Raw genomic sequence first — 21,962 nt, forward strand, 5'->3', positions numbered from 1 at the left:
TTTCTGTCCAACTTATTCTTTCCATTCTCCAGTGATACCACCAGCTCTTCAATCTTACTTGATAATGCAACTCGAAAATGAAACTTAAAGATCTTCCCCATATTTACAAAGACAGTTTTTACTGGAATATTCCAAATCCCCTTATCGACTTTGATACTGAAGAACTTAACAATAATAATTCCGACATCACCAAAGACAATCATCATCACGGAAAAAAGGTTGCAGCATCACTACATCGCCAGATTTAGGTACGAGTAGGTAAATGAACGACAACTTCTAGACCTAAAACTCTGCTGTTACACACCATGACCGACTCTTTCTCTTTGTGTCGAAACTATTTATCTGTTGCAAGTTCAAAGAAACCTAAAGCTAAAAGATCACTCCTCCATGTATCAGATGCTCTCGATTCTTCTACGGCGGCTGCGGCGGCAACGGCAACAGTTTCGCCACAGAGCAGGAGTGCCAGAACCGCTGCCAGGAGCGACAGCTCACCACCACCGCGGCGCCTCCGCAGGAACCCGAGCCGTTTAGACAAGGTACGATCACCAGCATTATTAAAGTCATAATACCGAATGTTCTTATAAAATCTAAACCCCATTGTTTAACTATTGTGTCTGGAAATATCAGTGTTAGGAAACTTGAATAAGCTTACTAGGAACATATTGGATTTTTGACACAAAATACTAAATATGTCACGGTCTTCTTCTTAGGTAGAATACCAACCTCATCAACCCTGGTGTCAGGGTTACTATTGAGCCGCCAAAGGCCCCTGACATGGCTCATGTAACGACTACTTACTTACATCAGTAAGTAGTAACCGGGACCAACGGCTTAACGTGCCTTCCGAAGCACCGATCATCTTACTTTTTGGACAATCAGGTGATCAGCCTGTAATGTCCTAACCAAACTAGGGATCACAAAGTGATTTTTGTGATATGTCATGTCCCCACCGGGATTCGAACCCGGGACCTCCGGATCGTGAGCCCAACGCTCAACCACTGGACCACGGAGGCCGTTGATGTCATGGTATTAATAACATTCATAGGTACTTACTGAAACCTCTTTTTCTTCCATAAGGGTAATTTGGAGTAAGCTATTGGGGATCACAACCGCTTTCGAGATTGCAGCACGAAATAACTTGTCTATTTTTTGAAATGGGTATAATTTTACTGCCTCATAATAACAATATTTTAGGCGATTTATTGTGACAGATCTCACGATCAGACGTTCTCGATATGGAATTTCAACTCTTATTAACTTAACTTTCGACCATAACTAACCAAATAAACACCTACAGAATTCTGCTTCCTGGAGAAGGACCCAGGCCCGTGCAGTCAGTTGGAGACGCGTTGGGCGTACGACGCGTCCCTCGGCGCATGCGCAACGTTCGACTACGGCGGCTGCGGCGGCAATAGGAACAACTTCCCCTCCGAGGAGTACTGCCAGTACTACTGCAAACAGACACAGGGTATACAAGCATGTTTAGGAATTCCAGAACCTTTCCTAATGAGGAGCAACTTGGAATAATTTAAGACAATTTAAGACTTAGAATGATTTGTACAGTGTGGAAACGAAAGCGGTATGTCAAGACCTTACGAAGTGGAATTCCGTAGTGTCTAAGCTTTTTCCGTCTTGAGATTTCACGTGCCTTTTACCCCTACATAGACTCGCAAGGATCAAGTTTACTCGATACTATCTTCAGTTGGTGTATAAATACCTCTTTCAATCTGCAGGAAGGAATTGTAAACAAGAGTTTAAACTTCACTAAGTATCTTTTATATTCCAGACATCTGCCAACTGCCGATGCGTGCGGGACCGTGTTATGCCTCTATAATGCGGTTCTTCTACGACCCCGTCACCGACTCCTGCAGCCAGTTCACCTATGGAGGCTGCGATGGCAATGGCAATAAGTACGATATCGATTGTATCCTTAGTAGGTACCGTTGGAGACTCCCAATCAAGAAGGACAAATAGATATAGCAAAACTTTTGAAGATCTCGCTTTTCTGGAATAACATTCAAAGAAGTGATTCTAGTAAATTACTAGACAGGAGGGATAGTTTTACTTCTCTTCGTCGTCCTCGACAGCGATGTTAGAAATGTTACAGAATTTTAGAATGTACTTATTTTAAATTATTGTATTTTGTCCACTTAGCTTCGGGAGCCTGGAGGACTGTGAGAGACGATGCAGGACCAGCGCACCAGCCACCACTACTACTGTTGCTCCAGCCACTCCGGTAAGTACAGTCCAGAACTTATTAGTGGTAAATATGACTTGCACAAAATCTTCCTTTTGCATTACAAAGACGGTAGAGTCGAACATACATAGTATATCAGTTACTCCATGGTGTAACACAGAAAAATTTGGACGGAAGGTGGATGTTCGTACTTGTACAATTTTAATTCTCGCGTCACGATACCCACTGCCAAAGCAATTTCAATGCTTTACTGACAAAACTTAAAGTCTTAGATTTCCGCAATAAGTTAATGATGGTTTTCACCAAAATGTTTTCCCTATGTCCAGCCTCAGCCAGAGCTCCCGAGAGAATGCTACGCCCCTCAACAGCTGGAGGAGTGTGCGGGTGAGGGCGAGGTGTGGTACTTCGACCAGGCGCGGCAGGACTGCGTGGTGCATCAGAACCTGGACGCGGGACCGTATTGTAGGAGTACTGGTGTCTTCAGCTCTGAGGAAGCCTGCCTCAGGAGTTGCGGCGTTTTCAGAGATCTTGGTAAATATTTTAAAAAAATCGTGACGGATGACTACTATCGAAAATCTATTAGCATTATATGCGTGTACCTACATAAGAAAACAAAGATTGTTTGTTGTAAAATGTCTCGCTACTGAACACACTACCTCAACCGAAAGGAGCTGCTCGATTGCGGGAGTGTTTGAACTGGTAAGGTTAACTAATCCATTTTATAAACGACGACTTCCACACAAGAAAAAACCCAAAACATCTCTAATACCCAAAACAACTTTATTCGCACGGGTTATATCAAGCTCCTCCCTCTGCAGATGTGTGCCGGTATCCTCTGGACCCTGGCCCGTGTCGCGCCGCCATCCCCAAGTTCTTCTTCGACCCCGTCACGAGCCGCTGTGAGCCGTTCACATACGGCGGCTGCCACGGCGGACCTAACCGCTTCTCTACTGCTGAGGAGTGTGACAGAGTCTGCAAACCTGAGACTGGTATGTTCATTAGCAAAAGAATTTTTAGGGTCCACTCTAGTAAATTAAAGTCGTTTGAATTATGTGGTTTAAAATATATCTGGTGAAGAGATCATTATCGTCGTTTAATATAACATAAATAGCCATTCAACGACTGTAGACGAACCCATCTGCTGCGGATTGGATTGGTGGCGAAAAGTTCTTTTCCCAAATTTAGCCAACCGGGAATCTTTTAGGGGCTCCTGGTTTGGTTGTTTAGATGTCACTATACTACTGTAAGAAACGAATTTCTTCCACCAGATCCGTGCAAGCAGCGCCCGGAGCCGGGCAACTGTCTTGGCTACGAGGTGAAGTGGTACTTCGACGACTCGCGCGACCTCTGCAACCAGTTCGCCTACACCGGATGCGACGGCAATGACAACAGGTGACCATAATATGTTTAGCTTTTACCTTACATTCCCTATTTATCTCAAAAAATAGAATAGGTAATTTGATTGTCAATTTTCAGTCTAGATATATTATGAGAAAAACCTAACACATTTTTCCTTAATACTTAAGTGCGTAGTAGTCACATCCTGCATGTTTTATCTTTGGTGGCCCAAAGGTAATTCTGACAGACACTAGGGTTGATACGGTTGGTCATCAACTTCCCCACGACAGGAGAACTTACAGATGTCGCAATTTAGACAAAACTTTTAAGACTTTTTCCTATGAACAGGTTCGACAGTCAAGCGGACTGTGAAGGAAGATGCAGGAAAGGACAGCCAGCAGAGGCGACTACAACTCCGGCTGCACCACCACCACAGGTATTTTTTTTTAAAGTACCTATTTGTTGCTGATGTATTGTGTCAATATGTAGGTGAATACTTTGAATGGTTTGACTCGCAAACTTTTATAATTTATATTCGAACTTGAGGCTTCGGGTTTGGTAATAAAGATCATCAATGATTCTTGCCAATAGCCGTCTGTGGGAGAAGAATGTCGCACGCCAGCCTCCCTGGAACCATGCGGCGCCAACGTGACAGCGTTCTACTACGACGAGCGCTCGCGCAGCTGCCAGGGCGCGTACATCGGCGGCTGCGGCATCCTCAACCGGTATCGCACTGAGGAGGAGTGCGAGCGACGGTGCGGAGCCTTCCAAGGGATTGGTACGTCGCAAGATGTTCTTACATACCGTAAATACATTCAGTTATTGATATATATGCCAGATGCCTGTCCCCATCATATCCTAGTCAGAACTTTATACCAAATGTGGCTACCAGTTGTCCTTTCTTCTGGTGACTTGTGAATATTTTTTTATTCCTTTCTGAGCTACAATGTTTTTAACCAATATTCTCGCTTTCTCTCTCAGACGTGTGCGCATCTCCTCTCGACCCTGGTCCATGCAGAGGAGCGTTCCCGAAGTTCTACTACGACTCTGTGACGAGCCGCTGCGAGCCGTTCTCATACGGCGGCTGCCACGGCGGACCCAACCGCTTCTCCACCGAGGATGAATGCGAGGAAGTCTGTGGAGCTGCTCCAGGTCAGTCCATGCTACTTTACAGTGCCGAGAGCGTTCCGGATCGGAAAGCGAGAGTTTGCAGGAAGCCGTTCCGCATCCATTCAAGTTTACACAAACTCTACTACGGAAATTTCCGCCTCGAAGTGCTTTCGGGACTACCGCCGTTTAAGCCTCATCTACGCTTTCTCACTAACCATGGACTGGAACATTTTTGAGCAACAGCGTAGTTTCCTACTACCACAGCAGAAAAACAGATTTATTAAGACATCTCCTAACCAACTCAGATTTCTGATCTATCTCTATCTCAAACGTAACTTTTCACTTCTTATTAATACGACTTATTCGGAGGGTTATCACAAACATTCTCTGCTCACCAACATTGCCAACAAAGCATAGCATTCCACAATTGCTTGAGCACATAAGTGCACTAACGGTGGAGGGGTGGCGGCCACAGCCCCGGCGTGCCTGCAGGCGGCGGACAGTGGGCGGCCGTGCGCGGCGCCGGCGCAGCGCCGCTGGCACTACAGCGCGCAGCACCAAGACTGCGTGGTCTTCGCATACTCCGGCTGCGGCGGCAATCAGAACAACTTCCTCTCCTACGAGGACTGCCTGACGCTCTGCAAGCCAAGCGACCCTGGTACTTCCTGTCGCTTCGCCAATAGTGGTGCCTGAACAACAGGGATGGGAAGAATCCGTTGATAGATCGATGAAACACCAAGGCCTCATTTATAAAGAAGCGGTGCATTGTGTGATAGATTTTTATAACTACGTAGTATGCTTGATCGATACAGTGACCCACCGAATTACCTACAGACAACTTTCTTCCTACTCCTCGCGTGACAGTCACCACGTCTTGCCAGCTTTAGCTCTCATCTTCACCGCCTGCGCCCACGCTTGCATCTTCTTCCATGCACGTTGTCACACATGTTCTAACCATCGTAGTGTTCTCCGTCAAATGTCACGTCATCGTCTCATCCATCTGCTGTCCCATGGATCGATGACGGTTGCTGATTTGAGTCTGGTCAATGAAAGCTTAAATAGAAAATGAATCTATCTCTTTCTTTTTCCTCTAGAGATCCTAGTTAAAAGAGTAGAACGGGATTTCAAATTTAATTGTGTCACATTAATAAGCTTTCATTGACCAATCTACCATCTCTTCTTATTTACAAATGAACATTTCACAACAGACACGAACGAAGTGATCCCATCCAACTGCGACCGCTATGTGGAGGAATGCCGCACAATCCAGTGCCAGTACAGCGTCCAGCGTACGCGCACAGCTGACGGCTGCGAGCGGTGCTCCTGTGTTCAAGTAGAGATCGACTGCGAGCCACTACGGCAGGAGTGCGAGAGGCTCAAGTGCACTTATGGCATGGAGAGGGCTGTTGGCGACGACGGATGCGAGAGGTCAGTACTGTTGTTTGAAACTTGCTAGTTTAGTTGAAGACATCTGCACATCAGGATGGGCAGAACTGCAAATAACCAGTGCTGGGGCCACCGACTTACAACCACACTTGGTATTGAAATCCTAAGTCGTAGGTAGATCGGAATGATGGCGGCAGCTTACCAACCTGCCCACAAAATTTTCTATGACTCTAGGTAGATATGTCAGTAAGTAAACTAACTAGGGGTGAACGTATGGACGAAGTTGTCTCAGTCTCTCAATATCTTACTCTATAGCAACCTTCAGTCGACTAACCTCCATAAACCCCATGCTCCACCACCAGATGCCGCTGCATCGACCACCCATGCGCCGGCAAGCAGTGCCCGGCTGGCGAGCGCTGCGTGGCTAACGCTTACCGCGACCCGCTCACACAGGACGCCAGATACGCCGCCGATTGCAGAACAAGTGAGTACTTTGCGTTATATGTGGATTCTAATGTGGCTTTTTATAGATTTGTCAACTGTCAGGCGAGTTAAGTGCTAAGGGCTCTAGGTAAACAACAGCATTCCCGAGAGTGCCCAGGTTTGCGTTATTTTAGTTATACCCATAGATTGACAGAGGTAAGTGCTGATGAAGATAATAAAACTTGTGAAAAGCAAGAGGAAAAAGAAGTATGTTGGACAACTACAGTGTAGTTCATCAGTGCACAATATCGTGTAACATAAGATCCCGACCAAATTAAACCTCCCGTTAAATGCAAGAAATAGTTATCCTCCAATGTCTTCTAAAATTTTCTTCATGTGAACTATCAAAACACTAACAAATCTGTTTACCCACAGTGAACAAGCCAGGGCAATGCCCAGCGGAGCTGACAACGGAAGGCGGCGCGTGTCGACGAGAGTGTAATGACGACGCGGACTGTCGCGGCGCCGGCAAGTGCTGCTCCGCTGGCTGCAGCCAGCTGTGTCTGGAACCAGCCACGCCCACCAGCCCCGCGCCACGGACCACCGCATATGTTCCTGGTCAGTATGTGACAATTCGTCTTTTGGTTCATATATTTGTTGAAGTTGCTTACAGCTGTGTCTAGAACTTTCCTCACCAACCAGCTCTGCGTCACGCTGGCTGCATAATATACTCTTGGTCAGCACATGAAGTCTTTTGATTCACAGATTTCTTGCAGTTAACGTCTGACCAATAGCAGATATAAAGTGCAATATTTTTCGATACCGCCGAATCTGCTCCATATTACAATTACTTCCTCTACTAAGTTGACACTATATTGTATCCACACAGAGCTACCACAAGCGCCGCAAGCCAACCCCGAGACGGAGCCGCAAGTGACGTCAGAGGAAGGCGGCCTCGCAACCCTAAGGTGTCTGTTCCACGGCAACCCGCCGCCCAAGATCACCTGGAGACGCGGAGAGATCACCGTGAGTCGCTTTCACTAGCATCTTATACCCATTCTAAATCAAGAGCCCTGAGTCCAGAGGGCCTGGTCGAGAGACAAATTAATGTCTCTATATCTACTCTGACATTTGACAAGTGCTAATTATAACAGGGACGATTCCTACCGATTCGCGGGTGTAATACGTTAGTAAATTGAACATTTGTCACTAGCTTCTAATCCGGATTTCGCTTATCTATTCTGAAAGGATAATGGGAATATACCTATAGGAACTGACATCTACTCCAATCGTCCAATAAACTTACTAGATCAGGCTTTTCCAAACCCAAAATCTTCTAACTCAACAGATCGACGGCACAGTAGGCCGCTACAGGCTCCTCTCAGACGGGGCGCTGGAGATCGTGTCTCTATACCGCAACGACTCGGGAGTATATATCTGCGTGGCAGACAACGGCCTGGGCACCGCGCGACAGGAGGTGCGACTACAGGTTAATGGTGAGTGCCCTAGCTACCGCATGGAGTTATCTAACACCAGGGGGATTAAAATGGTCACATCGAAACCATTCACCTGAAAAAGCGATAGTATTTTTATATGACATTGAAGACAATTGCTGTTCAGCAATAAGGCCGCCTATTGTGCTTATGTTTTATTCGTATGTTTATGTCCTTTATTGTTTATGTTCTTGTGCAATAATGTATTATTGATTGATTGACATTTATTGACATTGGGCACTTTTAACGTAACAAAGCATCACGGCTGTATCCTCGAAGGGGAAGGCAGAGGGGTATATATTAATATACCCACTCCTCGCCAGCTATGCACTTTACTTTTGTATATGCGCAAATGTAAAACTGTAATATTGCTTTTTAGATGAATTGCGTTGATGTGACGCTTTTAGACCGCCAATTAAAAACGTTAATGAAGGAATTAATATAAAAAACAACGAGAATGTCATCCCTGTTCCGATTAGGCTTGCCTACTTGTAGATTCTTTGAGGCATTCGCCGATCAAACTTAAGATCTCTCGTCATCGAGTTTGCAATGTCGTGGTGACTTCTTCCAACATCTTTTGAAATTAAAGTAAAAAACATAACTGATTTTCGCGTTCCCTGTAAAGTAAAGCTGGATAGGTATAGTCGTTAACAATTCGTGTATTTTACGATACATGATTGTCTTGCTTCTGCGTTTTCGAATAAGATAAAATTTGTGATGCATGAGATGGCTCAAATCACTCTCTCGATAAAATTCAGAACATGAATGAATCACCGGAAAGTCACACGAAATTCGAACCATGGTTTTATGAATTAAGATACTTATGTTTCCCCAATCATATCGAATTTTCAAAACAATGTTCATTCCTTCACTGATGTTTGATTAACTTTTAGATACTTAAGTAGAAAATTGTGAATGGTATTTAGAATTTGAGTTTGAATACACCTTTTAACTCCCAGCATTCTCTTCAACTATAAGAGCTATTTTAAATAATTCTTTCTATCTCTCTAATCGTAACAGTCTACCAGCAGCTATACAGGGACCATAGCACACATGAATAGGGTGTTAGTGACATCGTAACGAAAACTCCATGATTCAGAACATGATTCTAAGTGATATCACTTGATATCAACTCTAACGTGGTCTTAATCAGTCCCCCTTAGTATTGTGTAGGTATTTATGGGATTTTTAACTTGAATCAATGGTTATTGTTGTATGTCGTTTCCATATCTCAAAAGAAAACCATCTAGCCATCTTGTTTCGGAAGATAAGTCTTCAGAAAACAAGACTACCCCTATTAAAATTAGAGTTCAAGGACGTAATTATTTATAGTAAGTAGTATAATGATTTAGTATCAACTCGCTATGTCTGAGTTTTCAAGAAACACATATTTTTCGTTTCTTTATGATAAAACGACACGTTATGCTTTCGATTCTGCTCCGCACCACCTAAATCCCTTGGTAGTTGCGGCTTCCGAATACATCCCGCTTAGGGACGATACGAAAAAGTATCGGCGTCCGAAGGAGCTACTAGCCATAGAGGCAGCCAATCAGCTCGCGACACCAAACACTTCAGGACCCCGATACCGACTAGGGTCGATTAATTCTTTCAAATATTTTTCCTCTCAGACGATGCTCTGAGCCGAGGTTCACGCCCAACTGGGCACCCTCAAGCCTGTTGTCTTAAACGATATACCGGGTGAGAGCCTTTTAGCGCTCCCCATTTGCCGGGCCAAGTAGTTAATGCCATCTGCGGCAAATCCACAATAAGTCTCGTCAAAAAAGACACGTTATGCATATTCTTTGTATGTACAGTAGTGTAGGTAAAATACTACCCATTTTATTCGTCTTCTCACAACACCAAATATTGAATTCAGACCGCATCAGAATAGATATTCTTGACCTAATAAGAGGACCATACCTTATCAAATGCATTAGCAATATCTACAGATTCGTGTCAAAGTTTAGACAATCATCTAAACATCGTGTTTATAAGTAAACAAATGAGCGCTTGACCCCAGATAAATGGAAGTAAATTAGCTTTATTCCGATATTTATTTAGATGGACATAACTCACGCTCAAACACCTATCGAGGTGGGCAGAGCCAACTAAGAGGTTGTGTCCACTCTAATCTGCATAAGTACATGAACTATTTATTCTATACTATCGATAGTACCCGTAGCTCATTTAAATCAGTACTACTAATTCCAGTACACACCATCCAAGTTTAAGTTATTATACCTTATATACTATGGGTATCTTCTTCTTATCCTGTGGGTTATGTGGGTTACCAGCCTCATCAACCCTGGTGTCAGGGTTATGATTAAGCCGCCAAAGGCCCCTGACATGGCTCATGTAACGATTACTCACTTACATCAGTAAATAGTAACCGGGACCAACGGCTTAACGTGCCTTCCGAAGCACCGATCCTCTTACTATGGGTGATGAGCTGAGAATTTGTAATTGCAATTAAATGGTATGTAAATTGCCTTCTTGTGGAGCTAACAACACCGATATTGTGCTAGTGAGTGGTCTGTGATATATAATATTAATTAATATAATAATATTTTGCGGTATATATACATTTTTATTATATTAATTATTCATTACATTAATTTGGGCGGAAGGCAAGAGGGAAACCACTGCCCTATTTTTCCTAAAAAAGTAGCATTGAAAATGCTGCACCGACAAGAGCGTGGCTCTTTTGATGATGATGGTATACATTCATATCTATTTTGAGTACCTACCTATCTTGGTAGAATAAGATAGTACGTACACTTAAATAGGAAGTTAAATAATAAAAATAATAGTTCGCTATAGTTTGCAGGTTGACCCCGCAATCTTTCGCAGTCAATAGTCGTTTATCTAACACCATTAGGCTGGTTCGCTCATTACGATCTTTACATACAGGCAGATGTCTTTAGCACATTAATTGATTATAGTTATACTTCATTAACTTTCAATTTATTTATAGTACCTAATATATTGTTTAGCTACCCATTTAAAGAGCATTTTTTTTTTAATTTGGAACGAAACCGATTTTTAAAAAGCATTTTTTTCCCCCTGTTCCACATATCCCTACTGGTCTATCCCTACTGGTAGGGAAGAATGGAATATTTTCCACATATAGATAGCTACTAGGGGGCATAGAATGATATTTTGCTTCCACCTATTTCTACTAAGATACAGTACAAGGTACCTAAAAGAATCATCCTCGACATTCCAATTTCCTGAATCAATTTATTAGTAGGGATAAGTGGAAAAATATTCCCCCTAGTAGCTATATGTCGAAAAGTATTCCATTCTTCCCTACCAGTAGGGATAGACCAGTAGGGATAGACCAGTAGGGATAGACCAGTAGGGATAGACCAGTAGGGATAGACCAGTAGGGATAGACCAGTAGGGATAGACCAGTAGGGATAGACCAGTAGGGATAGACCAGTAGGGATAGACCAGTAGGGATAGACCAGTAGGGATAGACCAGTAGGTATAGACCAGTAGGGATAGACCAGTAGGGATATACCAGTAGGGATATACCAGTAGGTATAGACCAGTAGGGATATACCAGTAGGTATAGACCAGTAGGGATATTATGTGGAACAGGGGATATTTTCGACATGAAACTCACTATACTATACAATGTTGAGTAAAGTAACTCCTTAGTGACCAGCTACTTACTTAAAACATTAACGAAAACATAGGTAGTTACCCTACAAATAATACTGAAATTAGCTCTCGCGATAAATAACACAGGTTATTGTACACAGAACAGGATATAAAACAATAAGACTAACACAAGACAGACAAACGGTTCAGCTTATTTCTAGTAGAAATGTCTTCCAGCAGACCGGGAAAGAGATAATCTTCACACTCATTAAATCACTTTCTCATTCGCTTAATATCATTATCTATTAATTAAAAAATATAATATCCCGCGTAATATATTGACACCCCGTATGGTACGACACCGGTCAGTGTATGTCGAGTCCCCGCGACGAGAGGTCGTCATGTTGTGGTGCGTGTTATTACTGCTGGTCGGCTGTCGGGCGGAAGGTAGCTCTGCCAATAACTTGTCTATCTCACCTCTATCGTTTTGTATGTTCCTCGCTGTTACCCAATAAGCTGAAGACCTAAATCACCTTCTTACATGCCGATCTCTGTAAATTAACGTAATTATAACTAAGAGTTGAACTACGTCTCTAATTGGAAAATCCACGTATTAATGCCATCGAAAGCCAGGAACAAACAAAACTTTTAACCCATTTGTATTTGTCCTTCCATAACTACAAGTAGAATTAACATGGAGTTTGTGAACGCTTTGACTAAAATAACGAATATTTCATCCTACTAAGAAGGAGCATTCACAAACTCGAGTAGTTCGTAGTAGTAGCTAACAATTGGGGGTGGTAGATCCGGTGGAGGGCCCAGCTGGGATATCTGGAGAGCCGAGTGCTGTTGTGACGGGTGAGCTGGGGCGCAGCCTCAACCTGCGCTGCCTGTCGTACGGGTACCCCACGCCCGCCATCTACTGGTACCGCGGAGTCACCGGCCCCATGGTGCCCTTCAGCAGCACGCTCTACGAGGCCAGAGGAAACGTGCTGCAAATACGAGTGCTCAATTCCGAGACGCTAGGAGAGTACGCGTGCCAGGCGTACAACGGGATAGGCAAGCCGGCGTCATGGTCGGTGGTGGTGCAGGCGTACCGCCCCGCCGGCGGGGCCGACGGGCCGTGGCTAGTGCCGCGCGAGCAGGAGGTGCTGGTCACCCCGCGGCAGCCGCACACCGAGCCCGCCACCACGCCGCCGCCTGAGGTCGAGGTCCCCGTCTACACCGGTAAGGCAGCACCAACCTCCAATACGCCGCGACACCACATATATTTGGATCTCCATGTTGCATGACTTACTTGTGCTTTGTTGTATGCTGCATGCTCTGTGTGGAATGGTTTGTTCTTCTACCAGCTTCTTTTATTACCTATATCACTAATTATGCCTATTTTAATTTTACTGGAGTAGGTACCGGGCACCTACATCCACAATATTTTTGTAGGCATAATATAAACAAATATTATCAAATTCTCACGAAGTTATCATTATTGTTTATTCTGATATAGAGTCTATAGACCTACGACTACTTGCGTATAAAGGGTAAATTCACAATAAATAATTTACATGTAATGATGTAATTCATGTAAAAATAAAAATATATTTTTAATGTAAGTAGCTTTGTTACAGGAAAACCACAAAATCTATCTCATTAAATGTGGAATCTTTGATACAATAAACAATTACTTTACTGCATCCGATAGCTTGAATTACATTCCGAGAAAATTATATTTTTACGTCGACTACTTTGTACAGGATGTTGCTTAAAATTGGGACATCGCAAATACAACATACACGCGATGCGACGCAAATGGAAAACTCTAATCTAATCTTTAAAATCCTTTACTATTTTGCGGCTAAAGTCAAGAGCAACTGCTTTGTATTGTCAATTTTTCATCAAGCTTTATTTATGAAATATTCGCAAATTTCGGCAGGTCCACATGAAATATTTCCCCAAGGTTAAAAAAACAGGAGCAATAGATGGACTAGCCGATTTAAGCCTTACGAACGCGTCGCATCGCGCATGATGTATTACCTACCTTGAAACTCGAAGTATAATATTTATGTACGTGACAGTCCCGGTGAGCACGCGCATCGTGATGGCGAGCTCGACGGTGGCGCCGGGGTCGGAGCTGAGCATCCCGTGCGAGGTGGACGGCTACCCCACGCCCGACGTGTACTGGAGTAAGGACGGCGCCCGGCTGGCCAACACCGACCGCATACAACTCACTGGTACGTATACTTTTTTTAATAATATAGACTCGCGTTTGACCATAATATCACCTGATTCTAAAAGACGATGTGGTCCAGGTTGGATCACGCTTACCTAGCAAATGGCTATTCACTCTAGCCTGGAAGACTCCCAGATTATAACGAGATGGAAAAACAGACGACGGCAGACAGTTCCAATCCTTCGCTGTTCGCATCAACAACGAATATCCACCACCAGAAGACGCGTAATATTATAATTAGGCACACATTCGTTACAGAGAATAATGCGATTACATTCTATTTGACGAGAACGAAGCAAGGGTATATCGTTTTTTATACCTTACTTTAGTGATCGAAGCATAGACCTAAGATTTTCGCGCTTTACATGCAGAGACCTATGTAACGTCTACTGTGCTTTAGCTGTACAATGGTTGTGGCCACATATTCACTGCTAAGTTCGGTTAAGGAAACCGGTTAAGAGCGCATTTTAGATAATGACCGGTGACTTTTCGTCATGGCCGCAATACGGCAGGAACAAGTGGTAGATAATTTTATCTGGCTTCTTTCAACGGCCCCGAATCATCCATCATACTTGCCTAAAACCCGATAAAATAATATAGGTACTCCGCGTCCGGTACAGGTGGATAAAAAGGCCATATCAACGCGATACATCTAAAAAAAGTAAGATTTTACATGGCCTAATGTCAAATTGCAATATTCTTTTTGGATGTATTGTTTTGATGTGGCCTTTTTAAGCTCCTGTACTCAAAAGTACCTGACGTTTAGTACTGAACTCCTCTCGATCTATTAATCATGTTATCTATGAATGTATGTATATTTATTTGCAGAAGCACGCCTGACGATCCAGAACGTGGCGGTGTCGGACAGTGGAACGTACGGTTGCCACGCCAGCAACGCTTTCAGCTCACACTACTCCACCGTGTCCATCAGTGTGCAAGGTATGCACAGGGATATTTTGTCGGGATTGAAGATTCGGTTTCAACAGTAAATTGCAACGCGATCTATTCGAATGTGTCAAATCTCTTGAATATGAGTGACATATCCCTCTCGTACTAACTGCATACTGTTAATGCGAAAGAGACTCATCTCGTCTCTTTTATACGACGTACTACGTTCATATGAGTACTTATACAGGGTGTCAGGGACTCCGTACCGAATACTGAAAAGGATGATGCAGCTCATGATTTTAAGTCTGTATAATATATGTCCAGCTGTGATTCTAATCACGTTACATTTAACAGGATATAGATAGCGGTGATATAAATTATCAATATTTTAGAACCCTGCCCTAAAGGGGCTTTCAATTGGTCACCTTCTCGCTGGTAATTTGGTATTTTGAAGATCTCTAAAACTTTCCATTATCGAAAATTTCTAGTTATGTAGATTGGAAAGGTATAAAGAACCAATTTATTTTTTCATTTTGACTGAAAAATGTAAGAATATCCTACCCTAAAGGGGTTTTCAATTGGTCACCTCCTCGCTGATAATTCGGTATTTTGAAGATCTCTAAAACTTTCCAATATAGAGTTATGTAGATTGGAAAGGAATAAAGATCCAATTTCCTTTTGTTACTATAAAACGTATTACTTACACATATATCCCTTTAATAATATTGCCTTGTTCCTTACAGGTATATACGTCCCGGCCAAATGCACCGACAATCCATTCTTCGCCAACTGCAACCTGATCGTACGCAGCAAGTTCTGTCATCACAAATATTACTCCAAGTAAGTTTATATGCCAGTTATAATCAACCTAAACCTAATGTCCCATTGTTGAGCGCAGGCCTCCCTTTAATCACCCTGAGAGGGTTAAGGAGCGACCACTCCACCACGCTGCTCCTCTGCGGGTTGGAGGAGGCGTTTGGGCTAGTAGCCATGGACAAACGGACCAAATGTTTACACACAATTCACATTGAATAATACAAAAATCTTACCCCCTCGGCTGGCTCGCAACCCATCCTAAGATTTTCTTTTTTAATAAAGCGAATAAAAACGTTGTTATTACGAAATAACAGTAATATTTAGTCGTAACGGCAAAGAAATAATGAAGTAGTACTCACATTACTCCTCTTCTATCCGCCCAGTCTTCTCTTTAGTAAGAGAGTAAATTTACGATAATTTGCCAATTTTGCAATTTTGTAGAGATTTTTCACTGTCTTCTATAATTTCCACCCGTGCTTCCAATGTCTTCTTATTTATAGCACTTGTGAATTGAAACTTCCGTTTATCACCAGGTTCTGCTGCAAGTCGTGTGTGGAGGCTGGCCAGCTGAACGCGCAGGATCTAGAGATGCAGGCAGACGAGTCCTGGAGGAAGAAGTAGTTACCACCCGCTGCTGGGACCACATGCCCACAGCTGGGTCCGTGGGGACGTACTGGACGGTGACCACTGCTCACATTTGAAGTTTTCACACGCAAGATGGCAGTGGAATGGGAAGATTTGTAACTGTTCTACTCCTTTAGTTTTAAGGTTCCTTAGCATGACAATGACTAAGATTGGTCAGATATGGATAGTGACACATCAGACCAGACCAAGGTTGATTATTCCAATTTCACTGAAAGTAGCAACATTTTTTATTTTTTATTCAGAAGTAATCTTATCTTCCCGTTTTGCTCGTGTCTTTCCTGTGTGGACAGTCAATGTAATGTTTTATTGTGTTATAAGTTGTATCGGTAGTGTCAACTAAAATATATATTAATTTTATAGTATTTTAATAGAAATCCAGGTGATAAGTTGCAATAGGTTCGATGTCACCGAGTGCCATAAATATTTCAGCATTTAGAAAAAAATCTAAAGTGTATTTTTGTATTTGTTTTGTGGTTTGATGTTAAGTGGAATCTCAAGGTGCACATCTGTTATACCATAGATATACTGTAGATATATTTACGCAGAAACGGTTATGTAAATAAATATTTTAATGTCACAAATAGCTCCATCTGTGATGGAAGGTAATGCTAAATGCTAATGATAAAACACTAGTTATTCGAGTATCAGACTCACTTGCATCAACGTTCGTGCATGTATGGCGTTACTAATGTCTTCCAGGTGTTTGGACAAACTTTTATTGTATTTGGTGAAAATTGATTAGAAAATGTTGATGGAAGTGGGCCTCAGTGTGTAGGAAATAAATTATTTATTTCATAAGGTGTTTATAGAGGAACGCTTAGTGAACGAGTAGTATTGTAGCATAAGCGTAAGCTAGTGGCGAGGCTAGAGTATCCCGAGTCATAATAATATGGATAAGGCAATTTATATTGTGACATTGTAAATAGAATGAACAATAAAATCCCATATAAGTGAATGATACATGTCGTTTTAATCAGAACATCAAAGCACTCCAAAATCTACTAATTGACACACTTCAATGTTTAAACCGGAAAAACAGAATGAAACAAAAAAATGCGATAACATAAATTTTTATTTACATTCCGAAATTCACAGTCAAATATAACAAGAAACGTCCTACGTCCAACTTACCTGGCAATGAAAGTACAATGAGAAACTTCACTACTGACGATTTTTTTACTATTTACATTCGCATGACGCAATTTGGTGGAGGCCGCGCGCGGGCGTGAGCAGGCGGCGCTCCGCCCGAGCCACATACAGTCCGTTCGCGAACTAAACCAAACAATTTCACTTGTTATGTGCGACGGCTAGGCCTGTACATAGCTACAGAGTGTATCCGTTACGATTTACTATCCAGCGTAGGATGGTTCCGACGCCACCGATCGCTCTTTGAGAGCGTTACCGCGATACATATATTCTTAATTACAAAAATTAAACACAATAAAACATTTTATATACATCAAATTATAATTTAATGTACATTGCGTTAGTGACGCCGAGGGCAAAAGCCACGCGCGTTCAGATTGTAGTGACGTCATGAGCTAGTATCTGACACGCCGGCGGCTGCACGCGGTGGTAGTGATGTATGCCGCCCCGCACGGCGCTGCGGGCGACGCGAGCTATACACTCAATATGCACGCATCTATACGACAATCGTCATTAGTCAAAGATCTAGGCGCGGCAAGTCGCCGCAGCAACGTGGTCGGGGCTAACAGGTCGCGTCGACGCGGGACAGTCGGCGCGACCTCGCCTCGTTTCCGGACTTCGTGCGATCGAGGAGGATATTTGTACGGAAACTCTCGAACCCCCGGCGACTGTCCCGCTACGCGCAAATCACTATATACTACTACTATACATTGTGTAAAGTTAAATAATGACGTCACGGCCCGTAATCATATTCCTCCTTAAATAGCTTACCGGGCGCCGGGCCCGCCCATTTTAGTATCACAATACGTGTTAAACTAAACAGAGGTCCCACTAAATCCTAAACTATCTAATAAAAAAAAACTATATAAAATGAAACTTCTATTACAAATAAAAACATTCATAAACTCGCTATTAAGATATGAGTCCGTCATACACGTGTATAATTCAAGGTACGTCTATAGTAGATCGCTCGTGGCGGTCGAAATAAATACGGGTATATATCTCCTACGGGCTAGACTACGGTAAATGCGTTCACGTTCCCTACTTGTACTTTCATTGCGCCTTGCGCGGGGCGGCGCGGGCGGCGCGGGGCGGGCGGGGGGCGGGTGGGGGCTGCGGCGGCCCGCGGCTCAGTCCAGCACCTGCGCGACGATCTTCTCCATGTCGTGGTCGATGTCGGCGGCGGGGGGGTCGGCGGCCGGCTCGGGCGGCGGCGCCGCCGGCAGCGTGAACGGCTCGTCCAGGTCCTCCAGCCCCGCCGGCGTAGGCAGCTTCGCCAGCTCCTCTTGCAGCTTCACGTAGTGCCGCTGTAACCACAATCAACATTAATCATGACCAGTCAAACTGATGCGTGTTTGTACGAATTCGATTCGTGGCTTGTTTCCCTGAAATAGTCAGTCGACAAGCCCAGTTAAATTTGGCTTTAGGCGAGTTAAAACTGTCATAAAAAGATCCCAATCTATCTCGATTGTTGAGGAACTAAGAAAAAATATATTGCCAAGCAAAATTCAAAGATTATTTGAAAATAGTGGTAATTTTTTGTTAGCTATTCGCCGTTCGTGTCGTGTACCTTGAGCGCCATCAGGTTGAGCTGTATACTCCGCTGCGTGCGCTCGTCGCCGCTCTGCCCCTCCAGCTCCGTGATCCAGTTGGCCACCGTCTGCATTATCTCGTTGCGCTTGATCCAGAAGTGCGTCTGGATCACCTGCGGACAACAATGACATGTTCACTGCATCATTATACGCGAAGATGGGGTGTCAACGAATCTGCGGATAACGTACGTATAATGTAATACTTCCATTATTCTGTCGTGCTATGGAAGGCACGTTAAGCCGTTGGTCCCGGTTCCTACTTACTGTTGTAAGTAGTTGTTACATGAGTCATGTCAGGGACCTTTGGTGGCTCAATAATAACCCTAACATTAGAGTTGAGGAGGTTGGTCGTCTATATGGCAACCCACACGATAGACTTAAAAACTAAAACCCAACTACGAACGGAAATATCGCGCTCTAAAAAGTATAAAACAAAAAAGAGGTCTGAAATTCTTCCGAATAGTGATGTTTTGGTGATAGCCGTGGTAAGCAAACTCTTAGTTTAATACCTTAGACAAACTGTGTACCAATCTATGACCATGACAAGTCTACGTCACAGTGATAGTCCGTCCCACCTTCCCCACCGGTCCTTCCACACAGGAAGGGATGTTCCAAGAGTGAGTTTCTCAGCACCGGAAGTCAATATTTGTTTGTAAACTCTTTATTGCTTTAAAATACAAAGGAAATTTACAAATGATTTATCGTTACATAAAGCATAGGCGAGCTTATTCCCCAATTGGGCTTATTCCCAATATCATTAATATCACCGCATAAATCCTTCTTCTTCTTTGCGAGTCTATGACGATCGATACTTTATTTTTGCTGACCAACAGTTGGCCACGCTTACGGCATTGTCAGTGACTTCGTGTCGAATTTGTTTTCGAATTCATGTTTGGATCATAAATGATTAGCACGTGCTCAGCGATGAAGGGAAAAATCGCGAGAAAACCCACATCCCGAGAAATGCATTTTCGAAGGTATGTAATCTACCCTGTATTGGGCTGGTTTTGCCTTCGCGGATTGGAAGGTCAGACAGGCAGTCGCTTCTGTAAAAAAACCGGACCTGTCAAATCGTCAGGTTAGATAAGCGGACACTGTGAGCACGGGATAATGCTAAGGAGATGATGATTCTAAGTTATTTTGGGGCGAGTTGCTGAAAGACGAAGTGTCCGTTCTAGACGATTTTAAAGCTTTAGACGTGTTTCCGATGTTTTCTCTGTGCGCTTTAGCTGCGTTTATATAGTACCTCCTTGAAACAAGGCTCGGGGTTGCGCAGGTGGTCGAGCATGGCCCAGCGCACGGCGGCCTGGTAGATGTTGGAGTTGTACTCGAGTGATGCGCTGGAGCCGACGCGCGTGCCGCGGCTGCGCTCGTAGCCCGGCTCGTTGAAGTACGGCTCCGGCACCAGGATCAAAGACTGGATCGACACTAGCACCTGCAACCAGACAGTCATCAATCGTCACAATAGGCTAGTTTCCAACTAGTCAAATCAGTTACTTTTTACTAAACGTCAAAACACGAAATTACCATGGAATTTGTCGTTTTTCTTGGCTAAAATTCATAAATATGTTAAATAGAAAATGTTATTCGTTAGTATTAGATCTGCCTTTAGTAATCAGAATTTCATAATTTATCTTCAACTTAGTACACGACCCAATTCGCAGCAGCAGTAGTGACGGTGTAAGGTGGTCAAAATTGGCTAGGGGAAATTGGGATTACATAAATCACCGTTACATTTCAGTCCCAAGAAAGAAAGAAAAACAACAACTTTGACAAAAACAAATGAGTTCTAGCATTATACATGCACATAATGTTTTAATTTTGTAATGTTTTAATTGTATAAAAATATTTTGTTTTTTTTTTTTAATGAACGTATGGGGCCCTGTGTCGAGGTTTTTCTTGCAGCTTCTTTTCCCCGGCTATACAGGTTGTGAGAAGCTGCAGTAGTTTTAGGCGAATGAGACGTTCGTCATGTGAAAATTGACGATTCAAAGTGTAACTATGTTACCTACTGAATAAAGATATTTTTGAATTTGAATTTGCAGTTGATCTATGCATTAACATGCTTAAATTAGTATATCATTGGCCCCGATTCCTGCAGACACCGTCTAATTTTATTTTAAGTTATATCCGTCATTTTCATATCCGTCGAAAAGGAAAGGGACGGATGATTCACAGCTCTTAATTTTAGAAAGAATGAGTAAATGAATGAATAACCCGGGCGAATGAAAAAGGTATGTCGCTAGTATGCAATCCGTTTGACGTGCTGTCTACTTAACTGTGTCAGGTTATTGACTGATGTAAAATTTTTAGACGGTTGTTTTAGATTTGTGCTTAAAATTGACGTGTGTTCCATAAATTTTATGCTTGTCGATTACCCGTCCCTTTCCTTTTCGGCGGATAAGAAAATGACAGATATAACTTAAAATAAAATTAGATGGTATTTACAGGAATTAGCACCATTGTAAATATAATTTAAAAAATACTGGCATCCAACTATAAAGTAGGAGAAAAATAAATTTACAGTAAATTACACTCAGTGTAAAATAATACATAATAAAATACCAATAATAATAGAACACGAACCTGCAAAAAACTCGAAGTGTGCGCGTTCCACTTCTCCTCGGGTCTCCCGTGCCAGGTGTTGAGCACGGAGAGGCAGACCTTGCCGTCGTTGTAGAGGTTGGGGTTGAACCGCACGGAATGCCGGCCCGTGGTCTCCAGGTTGATGAGCATCGGCACTGCGGGGTACTCCGCCGGGAAGTACACGTCTAGCACGAAGCAACCGTTCGCGTACGGCGTGTCGGAGGGGCCTGTTATTAGGACCTGCACAACAAATTTGGACAATTTTAGTCTATTACAATGATAATTATGAGGTTAGGATGTTTTGACTTAGTTATTAGTCTGATATTCCCAGCAGTTTGTAAGATCAGATTGCAATATTAGTGTGTATGTTACTGCTGATGATGCGTGACGGTAAATAACAGATGATTTTCAAGTATAGAACTATAATCCAGCTCATTGTAATGTTTTCATGTAAGTAGGTGTATTATATGAGTGGGGGGCGCTGATGGGATGGCTTCCATCCCACGTGC

At 43.1% G+C, this 21,962-nt stretch overlaps 2 protein-coding genes across 5 annotated transcripts in view; one reads left to right on the forward strand and one right to left on the reverse strand.

Annotated features, from left to right (window-relative positions):
- Positions 1-17,089, forward strand: part of LOC126375191 (papilin) — a 146,680-nt gene extending 129,591 nt beyond the window's left edge. For both annotated transcript variants that reach the window (XM_050022061.1, XM_050022062.1), the window contains 20 exons: positions 397-536; positions 1,298-1,468; positions 1,787-1,910; positions 2,155-2,236; positions 2,524-2,728; positions 3,016-3,186; positions 3,466-3,589; positions 3,884-3,971; positions 4,127-4,313; positions 4,517-4,687; positions 5,854-6,073; positions 6,394-6,515; positions 6,890-7,072; positions 7,344-7,480; positions 7,803-7,950; positions 12,358-12,780; positions 13,626-13,781; positions 14,609-14,719; positions 15,412-15,508; positions 16,018-17,089. In XM_050022061.1, the coding sequence (XP_049878018.1) occupies positions 397-536; positions 1,298-1,468; positions 1,787-1,910; positions 2,155-2,236; positions 2,524-2,728; positions 3,016-3,186; positions 3,466-3,589; positions 3,884-3,971; positions 4,127-4,313; positions 4,517-4,687; positions 5,854-6,073; positions 6,394-6,515; positions 6,890-7,072; positions 7,344-7,480; positions 7,803-7,950; positions 12,358-12,780; positions 13,626-13,781; positions 14,609-14,719; positions 15,412-15,508; positions 16,018-16,105 (3,148 nt within the window). In that variant the 3' untranslated portion in view covers positions 16,106-17,089. The remainder of the gene's footprint in view (positions 1-396; positions 537-1,297; positions 1,469-1,786; positions 1,911-2,154; positions 2,237-2,523; positions 2,729-3,015; positions 3,187-3,465; positions 3,590-3,883; positions 3,972-4,126; positions 4,314-4,516; positions 4,688-5,853; positions 6,074-6,393; positions 6,516-6,889; positions 7,073-7,343; positions 7,481-7,802; positions 7,951-12,357; positions 12,781-13,625; positions 13,782-14,608; positions 14,720-15,411; positions 15,509-16,017) is intronic.
- Positions 17,090-18,368: 1,279 nt separating this feature from the next.
- Positions 18,369-21,962, reverse strand: part of LOC126375190 (baculoviral IAP repeat-containing protein 6) — a 50,014-nt gene continuing 46,420 nt past the window's right edge. For all 3 annotated transcript variants that reach the window (XM_050022059.1, XM_050022058.1, XM_050022057.1), the window contains 4 exons: positions 21,454-21,693; positions 20,114-20,302; positions 18,846-18,980; positions 18,369-18,582 (listed from right to left, as the gene is read on the reverse strand). In XM_050022059.1, coding sequence (XP_049878016.1) covers positions 18,406-18,582; positions 18,846-18,980; positions 20,114-20,302; positions 21,454-21,693 — 741 coding nt within the window. In that variant the 3' untranslated portion in view covers positions 18,369-18,405. The remainder of the gene's footprint in view (positions 18,583-18,845; positions 18,981-20,113; positions 20,303-21,453; positions 21,694-21,962) is intronic.

Source organism: Pectinophora gossypiella, chromosome 18 (genome assembly GCF_024362695.1).
Source record: "Pectinophora gossypiella chromosome 18, ilPecGoss1.1, whole genome shotgun sequence".
Taxonomy (NCBI): Eukaryota; Metazoa; Arthropoda; class Insecta; order Lepidoptera; family Gelechiidae; genus Pectinophora; species Pectinophora gossypiella.